The sequence below is a fragment of the Myotis nattereri genome (assembly GCF_964212035.1).
Source record: "Myotis nattereri genome assembly, chromosome: 13".
NCBI classification, from domain to species: Eukaryota; Metazoa; Chordata; class Mammalia; order Chiroptera; family Vespertilionidae; genus Myotis; species Myotis nattereri.
This window is the reverse complement of record NC_138088.1, coordinates 11,915,182-11,940,997: the sequence shown is the minus strand read 5'-3', so window position 1 is coordinate 11,940,997 and position 25,816 is coordinate 11,915,182. Positions and strand designations below refer to the sequence as shown.

Below are 25,816 nucleotides of genomic sequence, written 5' to 3'. Positions count from 1 at the left end.
GACCCTTGGCTTCCTCCATCACTGGAGCAAGCAAGCCTCCTGCTCACTTCAGCTGCGTGGCTGCCAGCCGCCATCTTGGTTGGGTTAATTTGCATCTCTCTCTGATTAGCCCATGTGAGGCATAGCGAAGGTATGGTCAATTACCATGTTTGTCTATTATTAGATAGGATAAGAAGGTAATATAGTTTCATTTTTTTTGCATGATCTGTCCACTTTACACAGACCATTTATTGAATAGACTGACTTTACCCCATTGTATGTTCTTGCTTCCTTTGCATTGATTTATTTAGCTCTCTATTCTATTCCATTGACCCATGTGCCTGTTTCTATGCCAGCACCATGCCGTTTGGATTACTATAGCCTTGTAGCATAGTTTGATATCAGGTAGCGTGATTCCTCCAACTTTGTTCTTCTTCCTCAAGATTGCTGTGGCTATTTGGGGTCTGTTGTGGTTCCATGTAAGTTTTAGAATTATTTGCTCCAGTTCTCTGAAAAATGACATTGGTAGTCTGATAGGAATTGCACTGAATCTATAGATGGCTTTGGGTAGTATGGACAATTTAACAATGTTAATTATTCATAAGTATGGTATATGCTTTCATTTATTTGTATCTTCTTTAACTTGTGTCTCATAATTTTCTGAGCACAGGTCTTTTACCTCCTTGGTTAAATTTATTCTTGGGTTTTTTGGGTGCACACAAACTCTGTTAGTAGTAGATGATAGCATAGGGAGTACAGTCAGTTGTACTGTGATCTGTATATGTGGGGCCTGGTGAGTACCAGAAATATTGAGGGGACACTTTACTTTGCAGTATACCGGAAACTAATACAAAATAATATGGAATGTAAACTGAAATTGAAAACTAAAATTTTTTTAAAAGAGACTAGGTAAAACAAGAAAGAGAATGGTGTTTAATAAATGTTGAGTGAATGAAAAATAAGCCTGTGGGAAGCAGTCTTCATCACTACTTCGTCTGACGCCAACCTTCCATGTTAGTGAGTGCACAGAGGTAGTCTTGCCATTTGGAAAGCACTCCCACACGTGTCAGCTCGTGCAGCTCTCATGACTCAGGCAGGGTATTGTCCCAATTCAACCGAGGAGGAAGCTGAGGCCCAGAGAGAACAGGTGACTTATTTGGGGTCATACAGCTAGTAGGTACACCACACTCCAATGTAGCACTTCCAAGCCCATGCACTGTCTCCTTTCCCCACACTGTGCTCCCACTTAACACTTCAATTTTTTCCTAATTCAGTATAATAAAAGTAATTACCTATAAACTGTTTTTCCTTGTTTATCTGTGACCAGCTACTCTAATGCTTTCTGCCACCTGAGCTTAGACAAAAGCCTTTCAGAGACTCACTTGCAGAAAGCTTGCCATTGGAGACCCCAGAACTAACCCACAGAGTTTTTGGACAATGAAGCAAACCCATCTCTAAATCCACTGCTCAGTGGGATCTGCTTCCACTGGCTTTTGAGCCACAAGTGCCATTTGTACCACGGCTCTGTGTCCAAATAGGCACCATAAGGAGAAAGGGACACTGCTCAGCCTGAGCTCAGAGCCTGCAGCCTGAACCAAAGGCACTGCCAGCACTGCGCCCCCCGCACCCAGGCAGCCCTCCTGCGCCTTCCTTGGAACAGCAACACTAACCCGAGTCTCATCAAACACTTTTTCTTTCCTCTCCGATCACTGTCCACCCACACGCCTTCTCTGTACACGTGGGGCCCTTGTTATCAGCCTGAGCCTCTCATTAGGAGGCACAGCATCCCCTGCCCAGGTGTTAGAGACGCCAAATCTGGGGCGGCGGTTTCCCTAACTCCACCCTAGACTCAGGAGTTAGATCTGCACTTTAACAAAATCCCCCAGTAGTTTAAAAGAAATTAAAATTTGAGAAGCACTACTCTAGGGAAATGGCAAAGCAAGAGAACTTACTCCTGTCTGGTTGCCACCCCATGTGGTCCTTGTTGATGCCAGTTCTCCAGGCCAAGTTCAAACCTTCCAGTGCCAGCCCACCCGCTCACCTGTTACCCTAGGATATCCTATTCAGCTAGGTTTGCATTTTTAGCAAAATAGCTTGGGCTACTTTACATTAAAGTACGAATAGCTCACGGTGCCTGCTAACAGTGGGCTCTGGTGGAATGTGACTGACAGAACACAGTGGTACCAACCAAGTTTTAAAATCAGGAAAATCTGGGTTTGCACCTCAACCCTCTCAATGATCCGCCGTGAGAATCTCAGAACCTTCCATGCTCTCCGAGCCTCCGTTTCTGCTCTGTAAACTAGGACAGCATCTGCCTTTCATGGGGGAAGACATACTGCTGAGTACCTGGCGTACCGTGCCTGGCTCACAGTAAGTGTTCTCTCTTCCCTTCGAAAGAATGAATGGGCTGTAATGTCAGAAGTAACTGCATCGCAAACTAGCGTTGATGCAAATGAAGATCTAGTTGTTCCCACTCCAGCTAGTGTGGCCACGTGGGAGACATCTTGGAGGCGGGAGCGTTTCTGTGACTTAAAATTGCACCTGCCAACTACTATTAGCTTAGTTTCACCGCACACCTCACCCTGATAACTTCTCTCACACTAACTTATACTTAGAGTCCTCTGATTCAAAAGCCCTTCTCTGGGCTCCTTGAAAAAGGTGTTTAATCATCAAATGAACAGGCCAAAAACATTAGCAGTGGTGGATAGGTCAAGGTGTTTAAACTGCAATAGGTTCATATTTAGCATTTAAAATATCATTTTAGCAATATCATCAATGTCTAAGTTATGAACTAGAATAGTTTTTATTATTCAGTGCAACTGGTAAAATTATGCTTTACCTGATTTTTAAATTTTCAGTTTGATTACTAACTTTATTTGAAGGAGATTAATTTGAAAAAATCTAAACTAAAATACATGAAAATAATTTTAAGACAACCAGTTTGGATATGTTGTAAGAATTAATAATGTTTTCCTTAACATATTAAAAGACAAAAAACACAAAACATGAACTTAAAAAAAGTTGCATTTAACTAAAATAAAAGTTAAGCCCTGGCCAGTGTGGCTCCAGGTGGTGAGAGCGCAGGCTAGATTCTTGGTCAAGGGAACATATCTGGGTTGCAGGTTCTGTCCATGGCCTCGGTCTGGGACGCCTGTGGGAGGCAACCAATCGATGTGTCTCTCTCCTCTGTCTCTCTCCCTCTCCCTCTCCCTCTCTTTCTCTCTCTCTCTCTCTCTCTCTCTCTCTCTCTCTCTCTCTCTCTCTCTTCCCCCCCCCCCCACTTTCCACCCTCCCTTCCACTCTCTCTAAAAATAATGGAAAAAATATCCTCGGGTAAGGATTAACAAAAATAATAATAAAATAAAAGCTAACATTCGTTGCCAAACAGGAGAGCATAAAGGAAGCTAAAAGGCAACCTACCACCTGGAGCGGTTTCCCAACACATGCAGCCAACAAAGAAAGTCAATAAGAAGTCAAACAAATCAATAATGAACATAAGCAAATAATATGAACGTGCAATTCCCAGAAGAGCAAACCCACTGTCCAATAAACATGAAAAGATTTGTAACCTCGCTAATAATCAGGGGAAATGCAAATTAAGCCACAAAGAAGCTACCACATTACACTCCTGTCACAGGCAAAGATACTGAAGTGTGACGTTACTGAGCATCAGAAAGGAAACAGTACAACAGGACCCCGTATCCCGCTGGCAGAATCATCTCATTGCTCACAGGGCCGCTCCAGGAAGCACTGCAGGGCTGTCTGGCAGCCTGAGCACGGGCACCAGGACTGCACAGGTGGGCTCAGATACCCTAGCGCAGTGTTTACCAAGGTGGCTGCTGAGCAGCAGCAGGACCCCTGGGAGCTCACAAGAAAGGCAAAGTCTCCGCCCAGCCCAGACTCTGCCTTGCCGGGCGCATCTGAAGAAGCCCTCCAGCAGGTTCTGATGTGCTCAGGCTGCAGGACCGCTGCCCAGGGAGGCTCTCCCACTGTTCCCACCGGTGGGACATGTCAGGACATTAGGGACATGGTCCTCGACCTTCTCCTGGAAGGCCGTCTGACAGGCCTTGGTTCACAGGACAGTGTCGCCGAGGGGCAGGGACAGTGTGCAGACAATCAGGTTTCCTCAATGCACACATCTACACACTGAGGTGCATGCAAGATGTACGTATAAAAATAAAACGTACAAAAGTTAAACAGCTGCCAACAGAAGAATGGGTACAATGACACGTTATGCTGAGGTTGAGATCAATGAAGTGGGTATACATGAATCAGCAGGGGTAAGTCCTGAAAATATGCTGAATGAATAAAAGCAAGTTGCAGAGTGACGCCTATATGGTGTAATACCATTTAAGTTCAAATCTCACCCCAAAATTGATCTTCATTTGCATAAGTAAACATTTGTATGGAAACACCAGGGAAGTCCATCTACTAACTTGTAGGTAAGGGTTATCTGTGGGCAGGAAAGAAAGGAATGAGATGGAGGAGTACAAAGAGAACACCAACTATAAGCTTTAGTGTTTTAAAAGCTACCATACATATGGTGAAAGGTTAATATGTGTTAAATCTGGGTTGGGGTAAAAGATATTGCTTATATTAACGTATACTCTTACACATATTTGGAGAACTTCGTAATTAAAAAATTTAAAGTAGTATATTCATTATAGTTGTGAATGCTAGAAAACCTTATTTCTGTACAAAAGGAAATCTTTCAAAGCCACAGCCTCAAGAGGTAGAGCTTCCCCCACCCCAGCTTTATTGAAGTATAATTGACAAATAAAAATTGTATGTACTATTTGATGTACTATTTGATGTTTGGTACACATATACATTATGAAATTATCACCACAATAAAGCTAATTAACACATTCACTTCACATAGTTATCATTTATTTTATCTTTTGTGTGTGTGGTGAGAACACTTACAATCTACAAGAGGCAGGGCTTTTAAAAACTGAATATTTGTGACATCTAGTGGTTGCAGAAATAGTTACAATGTAATGCACAATTAGAAACAACCTTGACTCAGTTATTATTGATATCTGAATTCTAGGTTTAATTAAATTGTCACAAAATTTAAAAACTTGTGCTTTTGTTTTTATTGTGTTTTCACTGGTCTGTACTTGAATATTTTTCATGAGGGTGACACTTTGGAACGGGTTTTTTCTTACGTATATTATGTGGTTCAGCCACTGGTCTCCTGAAAATGTACTGTCAGTTCTAGAGTCCCCCAAACAATGCCCCGCTCTCCCCCCGCCCCGACACACCCACCCTCCTCTCTGGGTCAGTGAGAGCAGCAGCAAGCAGCTCTGAGCTTCTCCCGTACATCCTGCTGTACAGCTGGCCAGTGTCCCTCCCTGCCTCAGACCTGTGCCTCTGCAGGATCTTTCTAAGCCATATAGGGCCCCCTCATTGCTCCAGATCCCAGGCTCTTCCTATGTCCTTTACATCCATACAATCAGTTTCCATGTCAACCTATGGAAGGTGTCACACTCACCATTGGTTTCTTTCTATCCCCCACTAAACTGCCAGTGACTTGAGAGCAGAAACCATGCTTTCTGCATAAGTTCCCCTGAGAAGCTAGTATAGTTCTTGGCGTGTATTAGGTACACAATGTCCATGGAGTGAATTTCCACTGCAGTGGACCAGACTGGACAGTGGGTGGTGACCAGAGGGGCCTTCCTATTGGGCTGGCTCATGTAGAACCTCAGGATCTTTGCATAACCCTCAAGTTAGGGAAAAGCAAATAGTTTTATAATTCTCACATTGGAGAACCCTTGTAATGACCAAGAATAAATCTCCCATTAGCCTTGCAGGATGAGTACATTAATTTCCTTAAAATTAAGATGATGCTTTCTTTATTCTCAAGATCTTTTTTTCAGACAAACAAAAAATCATGGGAATTAAAGAATAATAAAATTGTTACCTCTGTTTTTACTCCCTAGCCTGAGAAATAAAATATTATTAGTAGCTCCACACTCATTATGTATCCCCTCACCCTAGAGGGAACCATTATTCTGAATTTTGTGTTAATGATTCTTTGAGCACATAAATGTATCCCCAGGCAAAATATTTAGCTTTCCCATCTTTTTAAACTTTTTTTTATATATTTTATTGATTTTTTACAGAGAGGAAGGGAGAGAGATAGTGAGCTAGAAACATCGATGAGAAAAACATCGATCAGCTGCCTCCCGCACACCTCCCACTGGAGATGTGCCCTCAATCAAGGTACAATGCCCTTGACCGGAATTGAACCTGGGACCTTTCAGTCCGCAGGCCGACACTCTATCCACTGAGCCAAACCAGTACGGCTTCACTTTTTATAAATAGAGTAATATAGTAACTTTTTTCTCATTCAGCTTTCTCTCTTTGAGGTTCAGCCGTGATACTGCTGCTGGTATGAGTGTAGCACCGTTTAATTATGCACACTTCTGTTAATAAAGGCTTAGATGCTGGCTCTTAGGTGTTGGCCCTTAGGAACAATGCTCCTATGAATATGTCCGAGGTGTCTTTCCGTGCACACATGTAAGCGTTTCTCCAGATTGTCCACTGCCAAATGTGTTCATGATCAATGTTTCTAGGTAATACCTAACTCCTTTCCTAAATGGTTTTACCGATTCGTAGCCCTGACAGCAATGTACGTGAACTCCCACGCGTCTACCTCCTTAGAAGCTTTGAGATGGTCAGACTTTAACCCGAAAGAAAAAAAGGAGCCTCGTCCTGGCATTTGTCTCCATGCCTACACCCTTTCTTAAGGGACAGAAGAGACACAGACTGCAGACCTGGGAGATTTCTACACAGGAAGCAAAGTTCTCCCTAAAGTTCAAGCCTAGACCTGAAGTTCCCAAGGGGCCGGGAGTGCAGGGAGGGTCCACAGGCCACCCTCCCGTCCAGGAGGCACCCGCATGGCCTGTATCCCGAGCAGTCGCCCACTGGTTGTTGCAGAAGAAATGATGCTTCTCTGTGTCCTTGCCCATCCCGGCCCCACCATTGATCCTGGAGTCAGTGGTACTAGGAAGCATCACTTCTGAGCGAGCGAACTGGGGGAATCTTTGCAGTTCGCTCGCAGGAGGCAATGCCACCCCAAAACCTGCTGGATCTTCCAGAGCCCCACACAGGGCAGCCCCTTCCTCTATTCACAATGACTTTCCTCGCGGGCAATCTCCGCCTCACATTCTTTCAGTTTCTCTCTCATTTGCCCCTTTTGGTTGTTTGGGGAATTTATCCTGTTCTCTCAATGGAATCACCAGTTGCATAGCGGCTCCAAAGCAGTATTTTAAGACCACCGCTTACAACGCTGTCTTTGGGGGAGAGGAGAGTTCAAGTTTGAAAGCAAAAACTACAGTTGGATACTTCGTATTTTGAAAGTTGAAACAAGCAGAAAAATTTATTACTCTTAGCTTGGTTGATCCTACAAATCTTGATCAATGTTTAAGGCAACCTAAAAGCAAAATAAATAAATAAAAAATGCTTTAATACAAGTAGAACAGCAAAAGTGTATGAGTCAAAGAAAATGGAGTTCAGGAAATTTCCATGTGACTATATAAATGAAGCTTTTTCATAATTTCAAATAAAATCTAAATTCAGCATAACGGTGCACAGGGGGCACACTAATACCTCAGCACAAGCTTCCAGCTACTGCCCTGTCAGGGCTGACACCTCTGGAAGGAGCCAGATGCGTGCCCACCCTCGCCTGGTGGCCAGCTGCATGCGTTCACAAAAGGGCAGAGGGCCAAGTAGGGGTACAGTCAGCACCCTATTAGGGAACTGGTTTTCTTTCTATGGAGCAAAAGACCGATTTGCCAGCCAATCCTGGTCTCATATGCACAAGGCTTCCCACAGTGAAAAAATGTGGCTTTCACCAAACCCTCCCGTGAGGATACTTACATCCGATAGTACGGGCTCATCAAGTTCTTCCACTCGGCTCAAGTTAGGCGCCCCGTAGCGGTCACTGATCTCTGCTAGCGTCTTGGCTGCTGCTTCTGCTGCTGCTGCTGCGGCCGCTTCCTGCAACCAAAAATGCATTTTTACTTTTAAAGGGTTTCAAAATGAATACATCTGGGCAGAAACTTCTGAATTACACCATCAAAATTCAGCATTTTCAATTAATGAAATGAACCAAGATCTGTTAATGACAAGAGAATTCTAGGAATAGATGCTAAACTTGCATAGAAATATATTCAGAAATTTCAAATATGCCACTGTAAGTAATCACAGGGTCAATATCTCACATTATTCTGGTTTTTAAAAACACCGACTGAATGTCCAATTTTTATCCACTTTGAGATTTTTGCTATAAAATTTAAGCACACCATATCTGTGGCTTGTTATTACTAGAATTTATATCTGGCCTATCAGTTTTGATAATCTCCTTATCAAACATTTAGCTACTAATGCATCAAAATTAAGCTTTAAATTCCAGGATACTCGTTTATTTCACAGAACATAGAATAACTTTTTTTCTCACCTCTGAAAGTGAACCACCTTCACCCTTAGCTAGATTTTCCATATTCATTCTCATCTCCTATAACACATAAAAAAAGAAAAATACTTTCAATACGCTTTTCATATTGATTACATGTTTACTCTTCCAAGAATTTTTACTTTTACAAAATGCTATGATCAATTTAACAGTGAAAAGGGTATCACTCTTAAAGAAATGTTTTGAACACAATTAATACAAAACTGCCAATCAGGTTCATTCAATACTCTATACTAATAGAAGATGACCATGTTTTGTTTACAATTAAATATAATTTTTTTTAATTCTTTATTAGTTAAGGTATTACAAATGTGTCCTTATCCCCCCCCCATTACCCCCCCCCCCCCCACACACACACACACACTTATGTTCTCATCACCCTGTTGTCCATGTCCATTGGTTTGGCTTATATGCATGCATTCAAGTCCTTTGGTTGATCTCTTCCCCTTACCCCCTCCCTCCCCTACTTTCCCTCTGGGGACTGATAGTCTGACCGCTGTTTCTCTGTCTTTGGATCTGTCCCTGTTTATCAGTCTATCTATGTTGTTCTTTTTAATCCACAAATGAGTGAGATCATGTGGTATTTATCTTTCTCTGACTGGTTTATTTCACTTAACATAATGCTCTCCAGTTCCATCCATGCTGTTGCAAAAGGCAAGAGTTCCTTCATTTTTACCGCAGCATAGTATTCCATTGTGTAGATGTACCACAGTTTTCTAATCCATTCATCTGCTGATGGGCACTTAGGCTGTTTCCAGATCTTAGCTATGGTGGATTGTGCTGCTATGAACATAGGGGTGCATATATCCTTTCTGATTGGTGTTTCTGGTTTCTTGGGATAAATATAATTTTTTAAAAAATGAAATGGGCTGAGCATTAAGCCTGAAGCCAGATCATTAGCAGATATAAAAAGTGACAAAACAAAAAAGTGTAATAAGCTCTCAGAAGAGGAGATTTCAGAGAGAACTTGCCGTTAAGTAGAATTGTACACATAGTAAGAAAGAGGTGAATATTTCTGAGGGAATTAATGTGGCCCAAGTCACTATCCAAGGTGAGCATCCTCGTACAGCCCGAGCAATGCGCTCTGTAGCGCTCTGAGCACATGGGCGGCCTGCTTCTAAGCAACCAGGCCTAGCGATGGCCTCTGTATTCTAAGCCAGCTGATCCTGCGCTGATTCATCTTGGCTGTTCAAAGATCAATCTCATGACCCGCAATTATAGGGGACACATCTGGTACATTTCTCAAGGCCATTCCATCCTCCTGGAACACCTCAGCCCACCACCTGGCTGTAGTGGGAAAGTCCATGTTCTCATAGGACCTTGCCCCAGCCAGAGGATGAATACTTGACACAAATCGAGCCAGTCAGACTCCTTCCCCAAGATGCTTTTCTTAACTGAAACCAAAAAAGGAATCCACTATTCTAAGAGGGTAGGAGCTACAACATAATGAGGCCTGAAAGCCTTTATGGACCAGGTGCCTCCCCGATGCGCAGCAAACCAGGCCAGAGGACAGAAGAAGTGAGAACCCAGGTAGCATGTGACTCTCGGACTACCAAGGGTCTAGAAGGCCCAACAGTACCAGAGCCCCTCATAGTTCAGTTGCAAAACCCTTCCTTCAACCCAGGATCCTTCCAATAAATGTCCTTTTGCAAATGACAGTTTAAGTTGTATCTCTGCAGCCACCAGAAGGCCAGGGTGAAAAGACAAAAGGACTCATCTCCAAGCAATGGGTGAGGCAGGCGTGCTTCGCATGAGAGAGGGGAGGGGTGATAAGCAGTAGAAATATGGATTATTGAAGTTATTGTGGCCCTGGTCATCAGGTCTCATGATGCCCGCAGATACTAAATAAAGAGAGTAGCCCTTGTGGAGCCACAAAACAGATTGGAAACCCTCCTATAAATCATAGACTTTCCATAAGTCAAATATAGTGTGAGCCCTGAGAAAAAAGACACCTAGTAAGAAGGGCTTCTGGTGGCTAACTGGGCTCAGATTTTTAAAAACAGAGCCTAGAAGCCATTCCTGGGCCTCTCGTGCAAACTGCACTTCATGGAAAAGCTCGTGCTGAACTGTGTGCCTCTGCACTCAGCTGCCTCCCTGCACTGTGTTCCTGCCATCTGAGCCAGTCCTTATAAGAATTTCCTGGAATTTTATTTCAACCAATAGAACTAAGGCTTGCCCTATGCCATGGAGCAGTGCAGTCCCAACCAATCAGAGAAACTTTAGCCTAACCAATCAGGACAGTGCCTTTTGGACCAATCAAACTATCAGGATTTGGACGAGGATGGTCCAATCAGGGACCAGGAGCGGGGACTTCTGTCTGTATAAGCCAGCTCCCCTCTGTCTGGGAAAGCCTTTCCACCATGCACCTGTGGCTGAGCTGAAACACTGAAAGGTGTATGGCAGAGCAGAGTGAGGCAGAGGATGCACAGCTGTCTACTGAAGAGGGGCTGGGCCCACACCTGCTCTAGAGCTGTGCTGTTTTCACATCCGTGTGGAATCACAGTTGAGCTGTTTTGCACTGAATACACTTCCCTTTTTCACTGCAACCCAAATTGGGGATTCTTGTTGGTATTGAATTGCTGCAAATGACCATTGCTTGACAATAGCATCTTGATAAAAATACTTTCAATTCTCTGATCATTTTGATCACTGTCTTCTTGATATTCTTTTTTTACTTCTTTCGTGTTTTTTTTAAAGGTTTGTTATTGATTTTTAGAGAGAGAGGAAGTAAGAGGGAGAGAGAAAAAAATATTGATATGAGAAGAACATCGATCGGCTGCCTCCTGCATACACTCTACCAGGGATCAAGTCCGCAACCCATGAATGTGCCCTGACTGGGAATCGAACCAGTAGCCTTTCAGTGCACTGGGCGATGCCCAAGCAACTAAGCCACACTGGCCAGTGTTAAAGCAAATGAAAATCTAGCTGATGCCACTCCAGCTAGTGTGGCCACATGGGACACATCTTGGAGGAGGGGAGCATTTCTGGGACTTACAAAATTGCACCTGCCAACCACCATTAGCTTAGTTTCACTGCACTCCTCCCACCTGATAACTTCTCTCACACTAACTTATACTTCAGAGTCCTCTGATTCAATAGCCCTTCTCTGGGCTCCTTGGGGGGGAAAAGTCTTTTTTTTAAATGTTTTTTTTTAAATATAGATTTTATTGATTTCAGAGAAGAAAGGAGAGAGAGAGAGAGAGAGAGAGAGAGAGAGAGAGAGAGAGAGAGAGAGAGAAACATCGATGATGAGAGAGAATCATTTATTGGCTACCTCCTGCACACCTCCTACTGAAAATGTTGCAACCCAGACATGTGCCCTGACAGGGAATGGAACCATGACCTCCTGGTTCATAGATTTGACACTCAACCCCTGAGCCATGTTGGCCAGGCTGAAAAAAGTATTTAATCATCAAATTAAAAGGCAAAAAACATTAGCAATGGTGGAGATGAGTTAAGCAATAGATTCATATTTAGCACTTAAGATATCATTTCAGCAACATCATCAATGTTCAAGTTATGAACTAGAATTGTTTTTATTATTCAATGTAACTGTACTAGTAAATGACAGCCCTGCTAAGGAGAGTAACCTTTGTTTAGGTTGGTGATGGCGAACCTATGACACGCGTGTCAGAGGTGACACGCAAACTCATTTTTTTGGTTGATTTTTCTTTGTTAATTGGCATTTAAATATATAAAATAAATATCAAAAATATAAGTCTTTGTTTTACTATGGTTGCAAATATCAAAAAATTTCTATATGTGACACAGCACCAGAGTTAAGTTAGGGTTTTTCAAAATGCTGACACGCCGAGCTCAAAAGGTTCGCCATCACTGGTTTAGGTCCTTGCTTTTCATCACTTTGAGTATTTCCTGCCAATCCCTTCTGGCCTACAAAGTTTCTGTTGAGAAATCAGCTGACCATCTTATGGCAACTAACTGCCTTATAGGTAACTAACTTATAGGTAACTGCTTTTCTCTTGCTGCTTTTAAGATTCTCTCTTTGTCTTAAACCTTTGGCATTTTCATTATGATGTTTCCTGGTGTGGGCCTCTTTTGGTTCATCTTGTTTGGGACTCTGTGCTTCCTGGGCTTATATGTCTACTAGAGGCCCGGTACACAAAAATTTGTGCACTCAGTGGGGTCCCTCAGCCCGGCCTGTGCCCTCTCACAGTCTGGGACCTCTCAAGGTACGACCACCTGCTTATTTGGCCTGCTCCCCGGGGGATTGGGCCAAAGCTGGCAGTCAGACATCCCTTTGGCAGCCCGGGAGCCCCCGGGGGATGTCCAATTGCCAGCGGGGAGCAGGCCTAAGCTGAAGTCAGACATCTTAGTGCTGCTGAGGAGGCGGGAGAGGCTCCCACCACCACCACTGTGCTGGCAGCTGGCAGCCTGGCTTGTGGCTGAGCAGAGCTCCCCCTGTGGAAGCACACTGACCACCAGGGGGCAGCTCCTGCATTGAATGTCTGCCCCCTGATGGTCAGTGTGTGTCATAGTGACCAGTCATTTCCAGTGGTTCTGCTGTTAGGGTCAATTTGCATATTACCCTTTTATTATATAGGATTCCCTTTGCCAAGTTAGGAAAGTTTTTAGTCTTTATTTTTTTCAAATGGGTTTTCAATCCCTTGCTCTCTCTCTTCTGCTTCTGGTCCCCTACGATACAAATGCTGTTATACTTGATGCTGTCCCTTAAACTATCCTCATTTAAATTTTTTTCTGTTGATGTTTTGATTGGTAAAATTATGCTTTACCTGAATTTTAAATTTTCAGTTTGATTATTGACTTTACTTGAAGAAAACTACTTTGAAAAATCTAAATTAAAAACATGAAAGTAATTTTAAAAGACAATCAGGTTGAATATGTTGTAAGAATTGATAATGTTTCATTAATATATTAAAAGACAAAACCCACAAAACATGAATTTTAAAAAGTGCATTTAACTAAAATAAAAGTTAAGTCCTGGCCAGTGTTGTTAAGTGGTTAGAGTGCAGACTCAATTCTTGGTCAAGGTCACATACTTGGGTTGTAGGTTTGATCTATGGCCCAGTCTGGGACATATGTGTATGTGTGCATGCATATCAGTGTGCCCTGTTATACTTGGACTAAGCATCAGCATTTATATATTTTAAAATTATGTATAAGGCTTTGATTTACCCTTTTTAAAACTCATCTTTTTAAGCAATCCCATTTACCATCCCACCAAAAAAATTAAGCTACCTAGGAATAAACTTAACTAAAAAGGTAAAAGACCTCTTCTCAGAAAACTACAGGACGTTGAAAAAAGATATAGAGGAAGGCATAAACAGATGGAAGAATATACCATGTTCTTGGATTGGTAGACTCAACATCATTAAAATGTCCATACTACCCAAAGCAATCTATAAATTCAACGCACTTCTCATTAAAATATCAATGGCATATTTCACAGACCTAGAACGTACTCTCCAAAAATTCATCTGGAATAAAAAACGACCCCGAATAGCTGCAGCAATCCTGAGAAAGAACAAAGTAGGTGGGATCTCAATACCAGATATCAAGCTGTATTACAAAGCCACTGTTCTCAAAACTGCCTGGTACTGGCACAAGAACAGACATATAGATCAATGGAATAAAATAGAGAGCCCAGAAATCAGCCCCAACCAATACGCTCAATTAATATTTGACAAAGGAGGCAAAAACATACAATAGAGTCACGATAGTCTCTTCAATAAATGGTGTTGGGAAAACTGGACAGGTACATGCAAGAAAATGAAACTAGATCACCAACTTACACCATACACAAAAATAAACTCAAAATGGATAAAGGACTTAAATATACGACGGAAAACCATACAAATACTAGAAGAATCCAAAGGCAACAAAATCTCAGACATATGCCGAAGCAATTTCTTCACCGATACTGCTCCTAGGGCATTGGAAACTAAAGAGAAAATAAACAAATGGGACTACATCAAAATAAAAAGCTTCTGCACAGCAAAAGAAACCATCAACAAAACAACAAGAATACCCACTGTGTGGGAAAACATATTTGCCAATGTCATATCTGATAAGGGCCTAATCTTCAAAATTTATAGGGAACTCATACAACTTAACAAAAGGAAGATAAACAATTCAATCAAAAAATGGGCAAAGGATCTAAATAGACACCTTTCAAAAGAGGACATTCAGAAAGCCAAGAGACATATGAAAACATGCTCAAAGTCACTAATTATCCGAGAGATGCAAATCAAAACAACAATGAGGTACCATCTCACACCTGTCAGACTGGCTATCATCAACAAATCAACAAACGACAAGTGCTGGAGAGGATGTGGAGAAAAAGGAACACTTGTGCACTGCTGGTGGGAATGCAGACTGGTGCAGCCACTATGGAAGACAGTATGGAGTTTCCTCAAAAAACTACAAATGGAACTCCCAGTTGACCCTGTGATCCCACTTCTAGGAATATATCCCAGGAAACCAGAAACACCAATCAGAAAGGATATATGCACCCCTATGTTCATAGCAGCACAATTCACCATAGCTAAGATTTGGAAACAGCCTAAGTGCCCATCTGTAGATGAATGGATTAGAAAACTGTGGTACATCTACACAATGGAATACTATGCTGCTGTAAAAAATAAGGAACTCTTACCATTTGCAACAGCATGGATGGAACTGGAGAGCATTATGCTAAGTGAAATAAGCCAGTCAATGAAGGAAAAATACCACATGATGTCACTCATTTCTGGATAATAAAGACCATTATAAACTGTTGAACAAAAATAGATACAGAGGCAGAGCTGCCTCGAACAGACTGTCAAACTACAGCAGGAAGGCCGGGGAGGGTGGGAGGGCAGGAGGGGGGTGGGTAAGAGATCAACCAAAGGACTTGTATGCATGCATATAAGCATAACCAATGGACATAAGACACTGGGGGGTAGGGGAGGCCAGGGGATTGTCAAGGGCGGGGGGAAAAAAGGAGACATATGTAATAGTCTTTGTAATACTTTAAGCAATAAAAAATAAATAAATAAATAAATAAATAAATAAAATAAAACTCATCTTTTTAGCCCTGACCGGTGTGGCTCAGTGGATAGAGCGTCGGCCTGCGGACTGAAGGGTCCCGGGTTCAATTCCGGTCAAGGGTGTGTACCTTGGTTGCAGGCACATCCCCAGTAAAATTCATCTTTTTTATATTCAATTCATCGTCCAACTTTTTTTTTTTAATATATATTTTATTGATTTTTTTACAGAGAGGAAGGGAGAGGGACAGAGAGTTTGGAACACCAATGAGAGAGAAACATTGATCTTGCAACCAAGGTACATGCCCTTGACTGGAATTGAACCTGGGACCCTTCAGTCCGCAGGCCGATGCTCTATCCACTGAGCCAAACAGGTCAGGGCCATCGTCCAACTTTTTAAAACTTGTTTTAAGTAATGATGCTCTCATCTAAGCTGCTAATATAGATATTCTATAAAACCTGCTTCTATTTATTATTATTATTATTATTATTATTATTATTATTATGGAATAGAAGAGTAACATTTACATAACAGATATGAGCTATACGCATACAATATGAAATATCCAGTTAAAAAGTGTAATTCGGTCCCTCAGAAGTTTAGTCTCTATAACACATACTTTGGGGATACCAGAGAACACTGGCCAAACTAGAGGCTTAACATTTTATACGAACACAGTAACTAGAGATGAACTTTTTTTTTTTAATATATTTTATTGATATTTTACAGAGAGGAAGGGAGAGAGATAGAGAGTTAGAAACATCGATGAGAGAGAAACATCGATCAGCTGCCTCCTGCACATCTCCTACTGGGGATATGCCCGCAACCCAGGTACATGCCCTTGACCGGAATCGAACCTGGGACCTTTCAGTCCACAGGCCGACGCTCTATTCACTGAGCCAAACCGGTTTGGCGAGATGAACTTTTTTATTTAAGCTACTGCATAGTTTATTTACTACAAGACATGAAAAAATCCATAGTAATAACATTTAAATGTAAATTATTATTGATAATACATCTAACATAAAGAAAAGAGATGCATTACTATGTCAGAGATTAGTATATTCTTGATATTACAAAGAGCTTGACCTTCAACATCAACCACTATAATTAGGAACAACCAACTCTTATATCACTATTACAATATTATTAATATCACTATTATAAAACAGCTCACAAAGCAGTTTTGCACACACAATCTTATTTGATCTTAAAATGATCCAGTAAGATATTGCTAAAAATAATATACTGTTATCTCTATTTTTCCAAACGGTAAACTGAGATTAAGAGGGTTCTAAGATTTGCTTAAGTCACACAGCTGTGTGGCAGGTCTTTAGACTATGAATCCCATGATATAGCATTGAGAAAGAACAGCTTGAGGATTCTAAGAGGTTTTAAATAAAACAGACAATTATAAAACTTCAAATTACCTTCTCTAATTGTTCTTGAGCTCTCTGTTGTTCTATTCTCTGCCTCTCTTTCTCTTGCATTTCTAACTCCAGCTGTAAGGCCAGCTGTTGCTGAATATTCAGGGGAAAAAAGTAAGTTATGTTAGAGTCAGATCAATTGCAGGGGATTAACTGTATCACTCTGAAATGTCCCAACATAATTAAGTTTATACCCACCTAAATTTCAAAAACTTACAAAAATAAATGATCACAGCCACTGTTAATAGTTTGGCTTTTACAAATATTTCCTGAAATATAAAATAAAAAGGAATCTTCCTTAACTGCTAATTTAGAGAAACACAATATGTACAAAACCAAGTCATTTTCTCTGTTCTTCTTGAAGCAACAAATGAGATTGCAGTAATTTTTTCAGACGAAATCTTGTTAAGCATAGCTGGATGGGTCTTCAAACAACCAAAACTTGGTTGCAGAGGTGGATGAGAAACTCCTAAGTATACTATCTGAAACCATTGATAACCAACAATATATTTGGTTCCAACTCAACATATATGCCACATTAGCATAGGGTCAGCAAACTAAATTGTGTGGGCCAAATCTGACCCAACTCCTGTGTTTGCACAGCCCTAAAGTTAAGAACGGTTTGTATATTTTTCAATGGTTGAAAAATATCAAATAAAAATAATAAAAATCATGTGAAATTCCAATTTTAGTGTCTATAAATGAAGTGTGATTGAGACACTGTCAAGGTCACTCCCTTGACTACTGGCTTTTGCACTGCAACAGCACAGTTGAGCAACGGAGACCATAGGTGGCGCTCTCATCACTTTGCATCGCTGCTCACACACCACAGCTCACAGTCTCTTGATTATACCTCAACAGTTTTGCAGGGCCATGGTCTCACTGCGATATTTATTTTTAATCAGTGTATACCCATCATGTAAAGACAAGAAGTGGATTTTGAATGTTGTCCTTTGAAGACACAGTAGAGAATGGGTTATTTAATTATCAAATTAAATGACCAAGGATCATGTTGTTTTTGTTTTGTTGTTTTTTAAGTACATTTTTATTGATTTTTGAGAAGGGAGCGGGAGAGAGAAAGATAGAAACATTCAATGATGAGAGAGAATCATTGATCTCCTGCCTCCTGCACGCACCACACTGGAGAGCGAGCCCCCAACCCTTGACTGGAATCAAACCCGGGACTCTCCAGTCTGCAGGCTTACGCTCTATCCACTGAACCAAACCAGCTAGGGGATGGATGGTGTTTTTAAGCAGTGGACACTATACTAAAAGAATACAGTAAGTGTCAATATTACCAGGTTAAGCACTCATCACAATATTATCAATTCACCCAAGAGCAAAGGTCAGAAATATTTCAAAAGTTAAGACAAGTATTTCATCACAACAGAATTTCTTTACAAAATTAAAAATGAAAATGAGGCTACAATAAAAGTAAGTTTCTAAGTGGCTCATTTGTTAGTCAAGTAAAGACACATATTTTCCAAGCGATATTTAATTAAAACATGCTTGATTTCAGTGTCCGGAAAAACAAGCTTACTTAACATGTTTAGCCTTTGGGCGAGGACAGTTGCTCACAGAGCTGGTGACAGTGGGAGCAGCATCAATAGTCAATTAACAGTCTGACTATTAACTGACTTGTATGCATGCATATAAGCATAACCAATGGACATAAGACACTGGGGGGTAGGGGAGGCCAGGGGATTGTCAAGGGCGGGGGGAAAAAAGGAGACATATGTAATACTCTTTGTAATACTTTAAGCAATAAAAAAAAAGTTATATCCTTAAAAAAAAATAGTCAATTAAACACAATGATTCTGAGTGGTTGTCCCTAGCTCTTGATGAGTAAACAAATGTTCCCAACGCTGCTCAGCCGTTGCTTATTCAAGGAGTCAGTGCTGAGTTTAAAGAGACGGGAAAATCAGCTGCTGGGAATACTTTTCATGGGACAACTACAAGCAATAATTTTTTTTTCATAGAAGTTGAGAAACATTAATTCAGTACAACCAGAAGTGAAATCTGCTAAGATGTGTTACAACAAATGATGATAAAAATACGTGTGGAACCATGGAACAGAAAAAGGCTTAGTTGGACAACTTTACAAAGCTTGTGAAAATAGTGTTTAAAGCCTGTGAGAATTCATTGTATTCAGCTACTATGCAGGAAATACTTGAATCTATCATGCATATTGAGCCAGTAATGTCAACAGTGTCCTACATTCACTCTTATGAACATCATCATCAGTCCTGTACATATTTTTGTCAGAAACAGGAGCTGAATAAATCTTGACTCACCCTACCACACCAGTTTCCTGGATTAACAGTGGGAATGCTTTACTATAAATTTTTACTATAAAAGTTCCAAGATGGAACTTTTTCTGAATGAGAAGAACCATTCTTAGCCACAATTATCAAAAATTAAATGGCTCTGGCCATTAGCTTTTTGCTGCAGACTTAATAATGTTTTTTAATCAATTCAACTTAAATTTTAAGGCAAAACGGTACTTATATGTAAAACTTCCATTGCAGAAAAATCACTTTAACAATTAATGTGTGACTCCCAATGGCTAGCTGCTTTATATACTGCCAGTGCTGCCCAAAACAAAACCAACAAAACAAGGAACTACGCCTCCATTCCCACACAAAGGTGCAGCTGATGTATTTTCCAAGCACGAACTATTGTTCCAGAGTGTTGTTAGGCCAGGATATAAATAAAAAGGAAATTTTCATATTTCAAAACCCATTTAATTGTGTAATGAGAAGCTCTTACCTTCAAATGGAAGTGACTAATCTACAAGACAATGAGATGCTAAAAAGCAAATATCAAGAGAATTCTACAAATGCCTTCCAAGAGATGAATATGCTCAAAATTATATGTACATGGATTGATATCAATATTTGGCAGGACCTATGTGTGAAAAGATACTTTCAAAGATACATACATAAAATCTAATTTCAGATCAGCACTAACAGATAAACAATTTCAATCAACTTTGATGATAAAAAACATTAACTTTGAACTCCAACTAAATGAAATGTTATCTTTATCAAAAGAATTTAATTATTCTCAGTAGTAAGCTTATATTACAAAAAAAATTCTATTCAAATATTATTATTTATTTCATCAATAAAACATTTGTGGAAATTTGTTTTCTCACTTGCTATATCTATTTAATACACCATACTACCTACATAATATCTTCAATTTTGCCTCTAGAGTACCTACCTTTGTAGACTTTGTCAACCTCTAAGCCAGAAAATAAATTCTCACCATCGATCCAGTGCTACCTAATAAGGTCAGCCTATTGAGCATTTTAAAACTACATTTTTAAAATAATACACTTTAACAAACAGAAATAATGAACAGTGATTAATACCTATTCACAAAGAGCTGTTAAGAGTAGTGTCTTCACATTCCTACATTTTCCCCACTAAGATAAGTAGCTGAAATGCAGGAACATATCATTCAATCAACATTCAGACATTGGTAGAGGAAATGAAATGACTAAACTCTCAATGATAATGCAAAGTGCAGTTGTTAAATACCAACCAGTGTCTGAACATTCTCGGGAAATTTTCAAAATCCAATTCCTTTCTTCACACAAAGGAAGTAAAATCATTAGGAAGATATTCAGACAAAACAGAGCAAACAAAAAACAGCTTTTACTTACAAAATAAGTTCTTTAGTAGGAAACAGCAATCCAAATACTAGCCTGTTCACACCTAACTTTTCAAATAATTCCAAGTCAGTATTATTACTATGAGAACACCTGCTCTTGCAATCAACAGGTAGGTGACCAGAGATCTGAACCCCAGCTCACTTGATTCCGGGAGTATGAAGAGGCCTCCCTGCTTCTCTTCATCTCAGCCTCGCTCTCTTAAGCTTTTCTCTGTTGGTCCGTCTCTCCATGCGTCCCTTCTCCTTCTTTCATCCGTGTCTGCCCACCAGTCCACTTCTTTGACCATAAAATCTTTTGCAGATTTCATTATATCTTTCACTCTCAATATAATGCTTAGGGTTTGATACACAGCGGATTGCTTTATATGCGGGTTGCTTTATACTGATCAACACAATACAGCTTGAGAAATGTTTGATTTCCAGTATTGACAAATTTTGTCTAGGTAAGCTGAAGTAGATGAGTTCATGAAAGTTAAGTATCTCCTCATTCATGGTGTAATTTGTCTTGGGGAAGAACTGCTGAGAAGTTCTCCTTATTCTGATAGATGGGGAACAGACAGCAGCCATAGGAGCTGCTAAGAGGAAGGGAAGGTCCTCACTCCATGTGGAGCTACTGCAGCAGACACGTGTCTACTTGGATGGTCGTTTGATGTCCAACTCAACAGTTTGCAACTTCCCCACAACAATAAGGCAAAGGACTGAAAAATGGAGGCTCATACACAGTAATATTTTCAGCAGCCATAGCCATCAAAGGTGCCTAGAATGTTCTACCCACTATGAAGAATGGGAGATTAGGTTAAAAAAAAAAAAAAAAAAAGCTAGTTTCCATGTCTATATTTAACTTTTTAGCCACACACCCAAATAACTGACTTCTTTCCCTTTTTAAATGCGTAGACCTGAGTTAAGACTCTAGAGTTAAGTACTATAAGGTAGAACTATAGGGGTGACTTCAGTTTAGTTGAGTCTCTCCATAAATTAAATTAGTCCAGCAGCCATTCTGGAACTTTCCCCTGTCTAGGTAATACTCCATGACCTATCCTCCAACTATTCTCTTACCAGCATCTCCAGTTCCCCAATCCTGCCACCCCAACCTGCTTCAGTCAAAGGGTCTGCCTACGCAGAAAATCACCTACCCACAAAGTCAAATCAGATGGAAACTATAAATGCTTGGTCTCCAACTATACGAGGGTACTTGACGCTACCAAGTAATGCGAAGTTTCTCTGCCGCTCTCCAAGGCCACCAGTTCAAACCTTCACCACTCTCCAACACCTTCCTTACCACCTCATTCTTGAAAGGTGATCATGGTCTCTACTTCATAAAGAAGAAAGTCACACAGAAACTGCTTGCAACGTTGTGCCACAAAACCAATACACCCGCATGTACCTACACCATCCTCTCCTCTTTCCTTGAATCAAGGGATCAAAGAAGTGCCCTTCTACCTGCCTAACCTATGTTCCAGGCTCAATTTCCTTTTCATGGAGAGCTCACTCTAGAAATCATCCCCTCTATTTCACTATGTTCCTTAGAAAAGAAAAGGAAAAAGGGAAAAATAAAATGTCCTTCCCTGAAAATCTGCTTGAAAGCATTACTGATCCTCGCCCTCTCCCCTGCTATACCCACCCCACCCACACTGCTCCCACCACAGTCCCACTAGTGGCCTTGAGTGAGCACTTTGAGATCCTGTCCCACTCAACCAGCCTACAGGTGGTTGAGCACAGAGGGCTCACTGAGACCCTCTCCTCTTGGCTTCCGTGAGAGCCCGCTCTCTGGGTTCCCTCCTGCCTCGCTGCTGCTTCTCCAGCGAAGACAACGCATGCACAGAGATGAAGATATAAGAAACCCATATGGAAGTAACCAGAGATGCGGAGTCTTTCAGCATGTGGGTAGCACCACGCCGAGGCTGACAAGGCCAGTTCCATGGCCTCTGGCTCTCTCACTTGTCTCACCTGCTGAAACATGAGCTCCTCCGCTTTGAGCCTCTCCAGCCGCTCCTGCTCCAGCCGCGCTACTTCCCTTTCATGCTGCAGGTCGGCCATTTCCTTCCGTCTCTAGCATGGTTTAGAAACAGTATCCCATGACTAATGAACACAACTTGCAAAAACAATTTGGAAAGCAACTTAATCACCAACAGTTGGGAAAGGATTAAGTAAAGTATAGTCTCTTGAACACTGTCTAATAATTTGGGAAAGCTGTATAATAATGTGGGAAGGTCTGCGTTTTACTTGAAAACTGTATAATAATTTGGGAAAATATGTGTTTTATTTGAATAACGAGCACAGAGTTAAAATTATACATTGAATATGATCATCATTATGTACAATAATCTACAGACAAATGTTTAGAAAAAAGACTAGAAGAAATACTTAAAAATATAAGTAGTGGTCTTCTTTGGGAATTTTCTCCTTTCTACTTTTTCATGTTGTCCAAGTTTTTGTGAAATAAACACACTATTTTTATAACAGAAAGCAATAATAACAAACTTTTTTAGAAAGCAGACAAATGGGACCAATTATTTTACTCTTCTACATTTCTAAAAGAAGATCCGTACTTACCAGCTCCTCCATGGTCACATTTTCCTTATACTTATACATCCACAATGCTAGATATTCTATCGGATCCACTGGGCGATGTTTTGCCACTTCTGCAAGACCTTGAGTTAGACATTTCCCAAGGTGCTTCTGAAGATATGCCGACTCCATTTCTAACTCCGAACTTCTAAAAGATGTTTTTGCATTAATGCCGTAAAATTTTCAATGAAGGCACAATAAAAATAGAGTCCAGTGAGGCCAACAAAACATTCCATTCTGTCACCAGTCATGGGCACCTCACCTCATGATGGCACAAGCAAGCTGGCCCCTGGAACCTTCTAATGGTTTCCAAAAAAAGTCTCCACAGAAGTCACTACAACTAAAATAGTTTTAAAATCCCGAAGAGCCCTCAAGTCCAAGAGCAGAAGAGGGATACTGTCAGTATTGATTGTGAGAGGACTCTATGCCAAGCAATGTATGTCTCACCTAATCCTCACAACATACCTGAAAAATGGATGTCATTTTTCAGATGAGGAATTCCAGGCACAAAAAGCCTAAGTGAAGAGTCTAGGATCACACAGGTGGCACATGGGAGAGGTGGGATTCATACCCAACTCCTGATTCCAGAGTCGTCACCCTAATGTCTGTACTAAGATGCTCCTCCCAAGCCATGGGAATCATTTTTAGAGAACATCACAACAGTCCACCTCAAAAAAAAAAAAAAAAGATTTCTTGAATCGCCAAGTCCAAAGAATAAAAAAATTAAACTTTCAAAGAATACTATATGAGGCTCCTGACACCTTCGAAGCTCATCTCCAGACAACTCTTCTGCTCCCACATACCCTGGGCTCTAGCTACACTGAACACCCTGCCGTTCTGCTGATCTCATCTTGCACATTTCCATCTCCATGACTTTTGTACATGATGATGCCTCCCTCTCCCTCAGCTTCGACAGCATCTCCTCACCTGCACAAAACAGACCATCTGTCCTTCCCTGAGCTTTCCCAGCAAAGCACAGACATTCCTCCTTCCCCAAGCAGACCACACAGCACGCGTCACACTGAGAATTGTCTGTATACACAAGTGTCTGTCCTCCCACTAAATGACAAGCTCCTCTAGCTCCTCCAGGAGTGTTTGAATCACGGGCTGACACAGCCGGTTCTCCGTCGTGGCAAATGCATGAGTTCTCTACTCTCCCAGTCTATCAGTTATGAAGATGGACAGGGATAACCTCAAACCAGGTATTTTTAAAAGAAAGAAATGTAGCAACCATTATATCTCAGATGCTATGAAAAAACTGATCACCCTCAAATTATCCTTATGGAATCCAGACTCTGCTGGCTATATATAAAATATTATTTTTCAATTATAGTTGACAGTCAGTATTATTTTGAATTAGTTTCAGGTGTACTGCGTAATGGTTAGACAATTATATAATTTACAAAGTGATCCCCCAGGGACTCTAGTACCCATCTGGCACCATACATAGCTACTAAATATTATTGACTGTATTCCCTATGATGTACTTTGCATTTCTGTGACAACTTTGCAATTACTAATTTGTACTTCTTAATTCCTTCAACCTTTTTCACCCAGCTCCCCAACCCCCCTCCCATCTGGCATATCCATATCTATCTATATACATAGATATACATCTATAGTTATCTATATCTATATAGCAATATCTATACATACAGACACTGAGTACCTATTATATGTCAGGCATGAGTATGATAGAGGGTAGAATGCCAGTGTGTCTAGACCTGTCCCTAGACAAATGCACCTAACATTTTGCAAAAACGTTTTCAAATTACTAGAGGGTATAATGATAAGTGAAGTAAGTTCAGACAGAGAAAAACAAGTATCATATGGTTTCACTTACATGTGGAATCTGAAAAACAAAACAAAAACAGACTCACAGAAGCAGAGACCAAACTGACGGTCACCAGATGAGAGCAGGAGGGACAGATGAAAAGGGTGCAGAACATAGTCAATAATATTGTGATAACTTTGCACCATGACAGATGTTTGCTAGACTTAGTGTGGTGATCACAGTGCAAGGTATATATATGAATGCGGAATCACTATATCGTACACCTGGAGTTAATATAATATTATCTTTCAACTATACTTCATTTTAAAAAAAAATGACCTCCTGAGATTCATCCGTAGACCCCAATATGGCTCTCCCTCATACTCTGGTGGTGAGAGTACAAAATGAAATAATCCCTAAGAGGAGGAATTTGGCAACATCTACAGTTACAGGTGTATTTATCTTTGCCCACCCAGTCTCACTTCTGGAACCCTAGCTTACAAAAAGATGAAGTCAAATATACACGTGGCTGTTTTGCACCAGTACGTAGAATGCCCAAACTGGAACCCCATCCGAAGGTCATCATCCAGGGGCTGGTGAGATACAGCAACGCAGTGGGCGGCTGCGCAGATATAACAGGAGATGAGGGAGGTCTTTTTAGACAGAGGGTGACTCTAGGACACAGCGTGGAATGAAATGCAAAACAAGGGGGAGAAAGCGTATGCCACCCTTTGTATTAGCAACCGCAGTGGGGAAAGCAGGTGTGCGCGTGTGCAGGTCAACGGAGTCCAAAAACCTAAAACTCTGACATGGGTGTCTTAACCACACAGAGAAAACAATGATCACAGCTGAATTTGGAACACGGTATCTTGACTGTATTCCTTCCATGGGATATACTCTAAA

At 40.9% G+C, this 25,816-nt stretch overlaps 1 protein-coding gene across 1 annotated transcript; it reads right to left on the bottom strand.

Annotated features, from left to right (window-relative positions):
- Positions 1–7,379: 7,379 nt before the first annotated feature.
- On the bottom strand, positions 7,380–23,271 carry DYDC1 (DPY30 domain containing 1; the record flags this gene model as incomplete). Its single annotated transcript, XM_081105289.1, has 6 exons — positions 7,380–7,420; positions 7,867–7,986; positions 8,447–8,503; positions 16,897–16,986; positions 22,519–22,620; positions 23,125–23,271. 6 exons carry the CDS (start codon positions 23,269–23,271, stop codon positions 7,391–7,393), a joined length of 546 nt encoding a protein of 181 aa, XP_080961415.1. The 3' UTR covers positions 7,380–7,390.
- Positions 23,272–25,816: the final 2,545 nt, after the last annotated feature.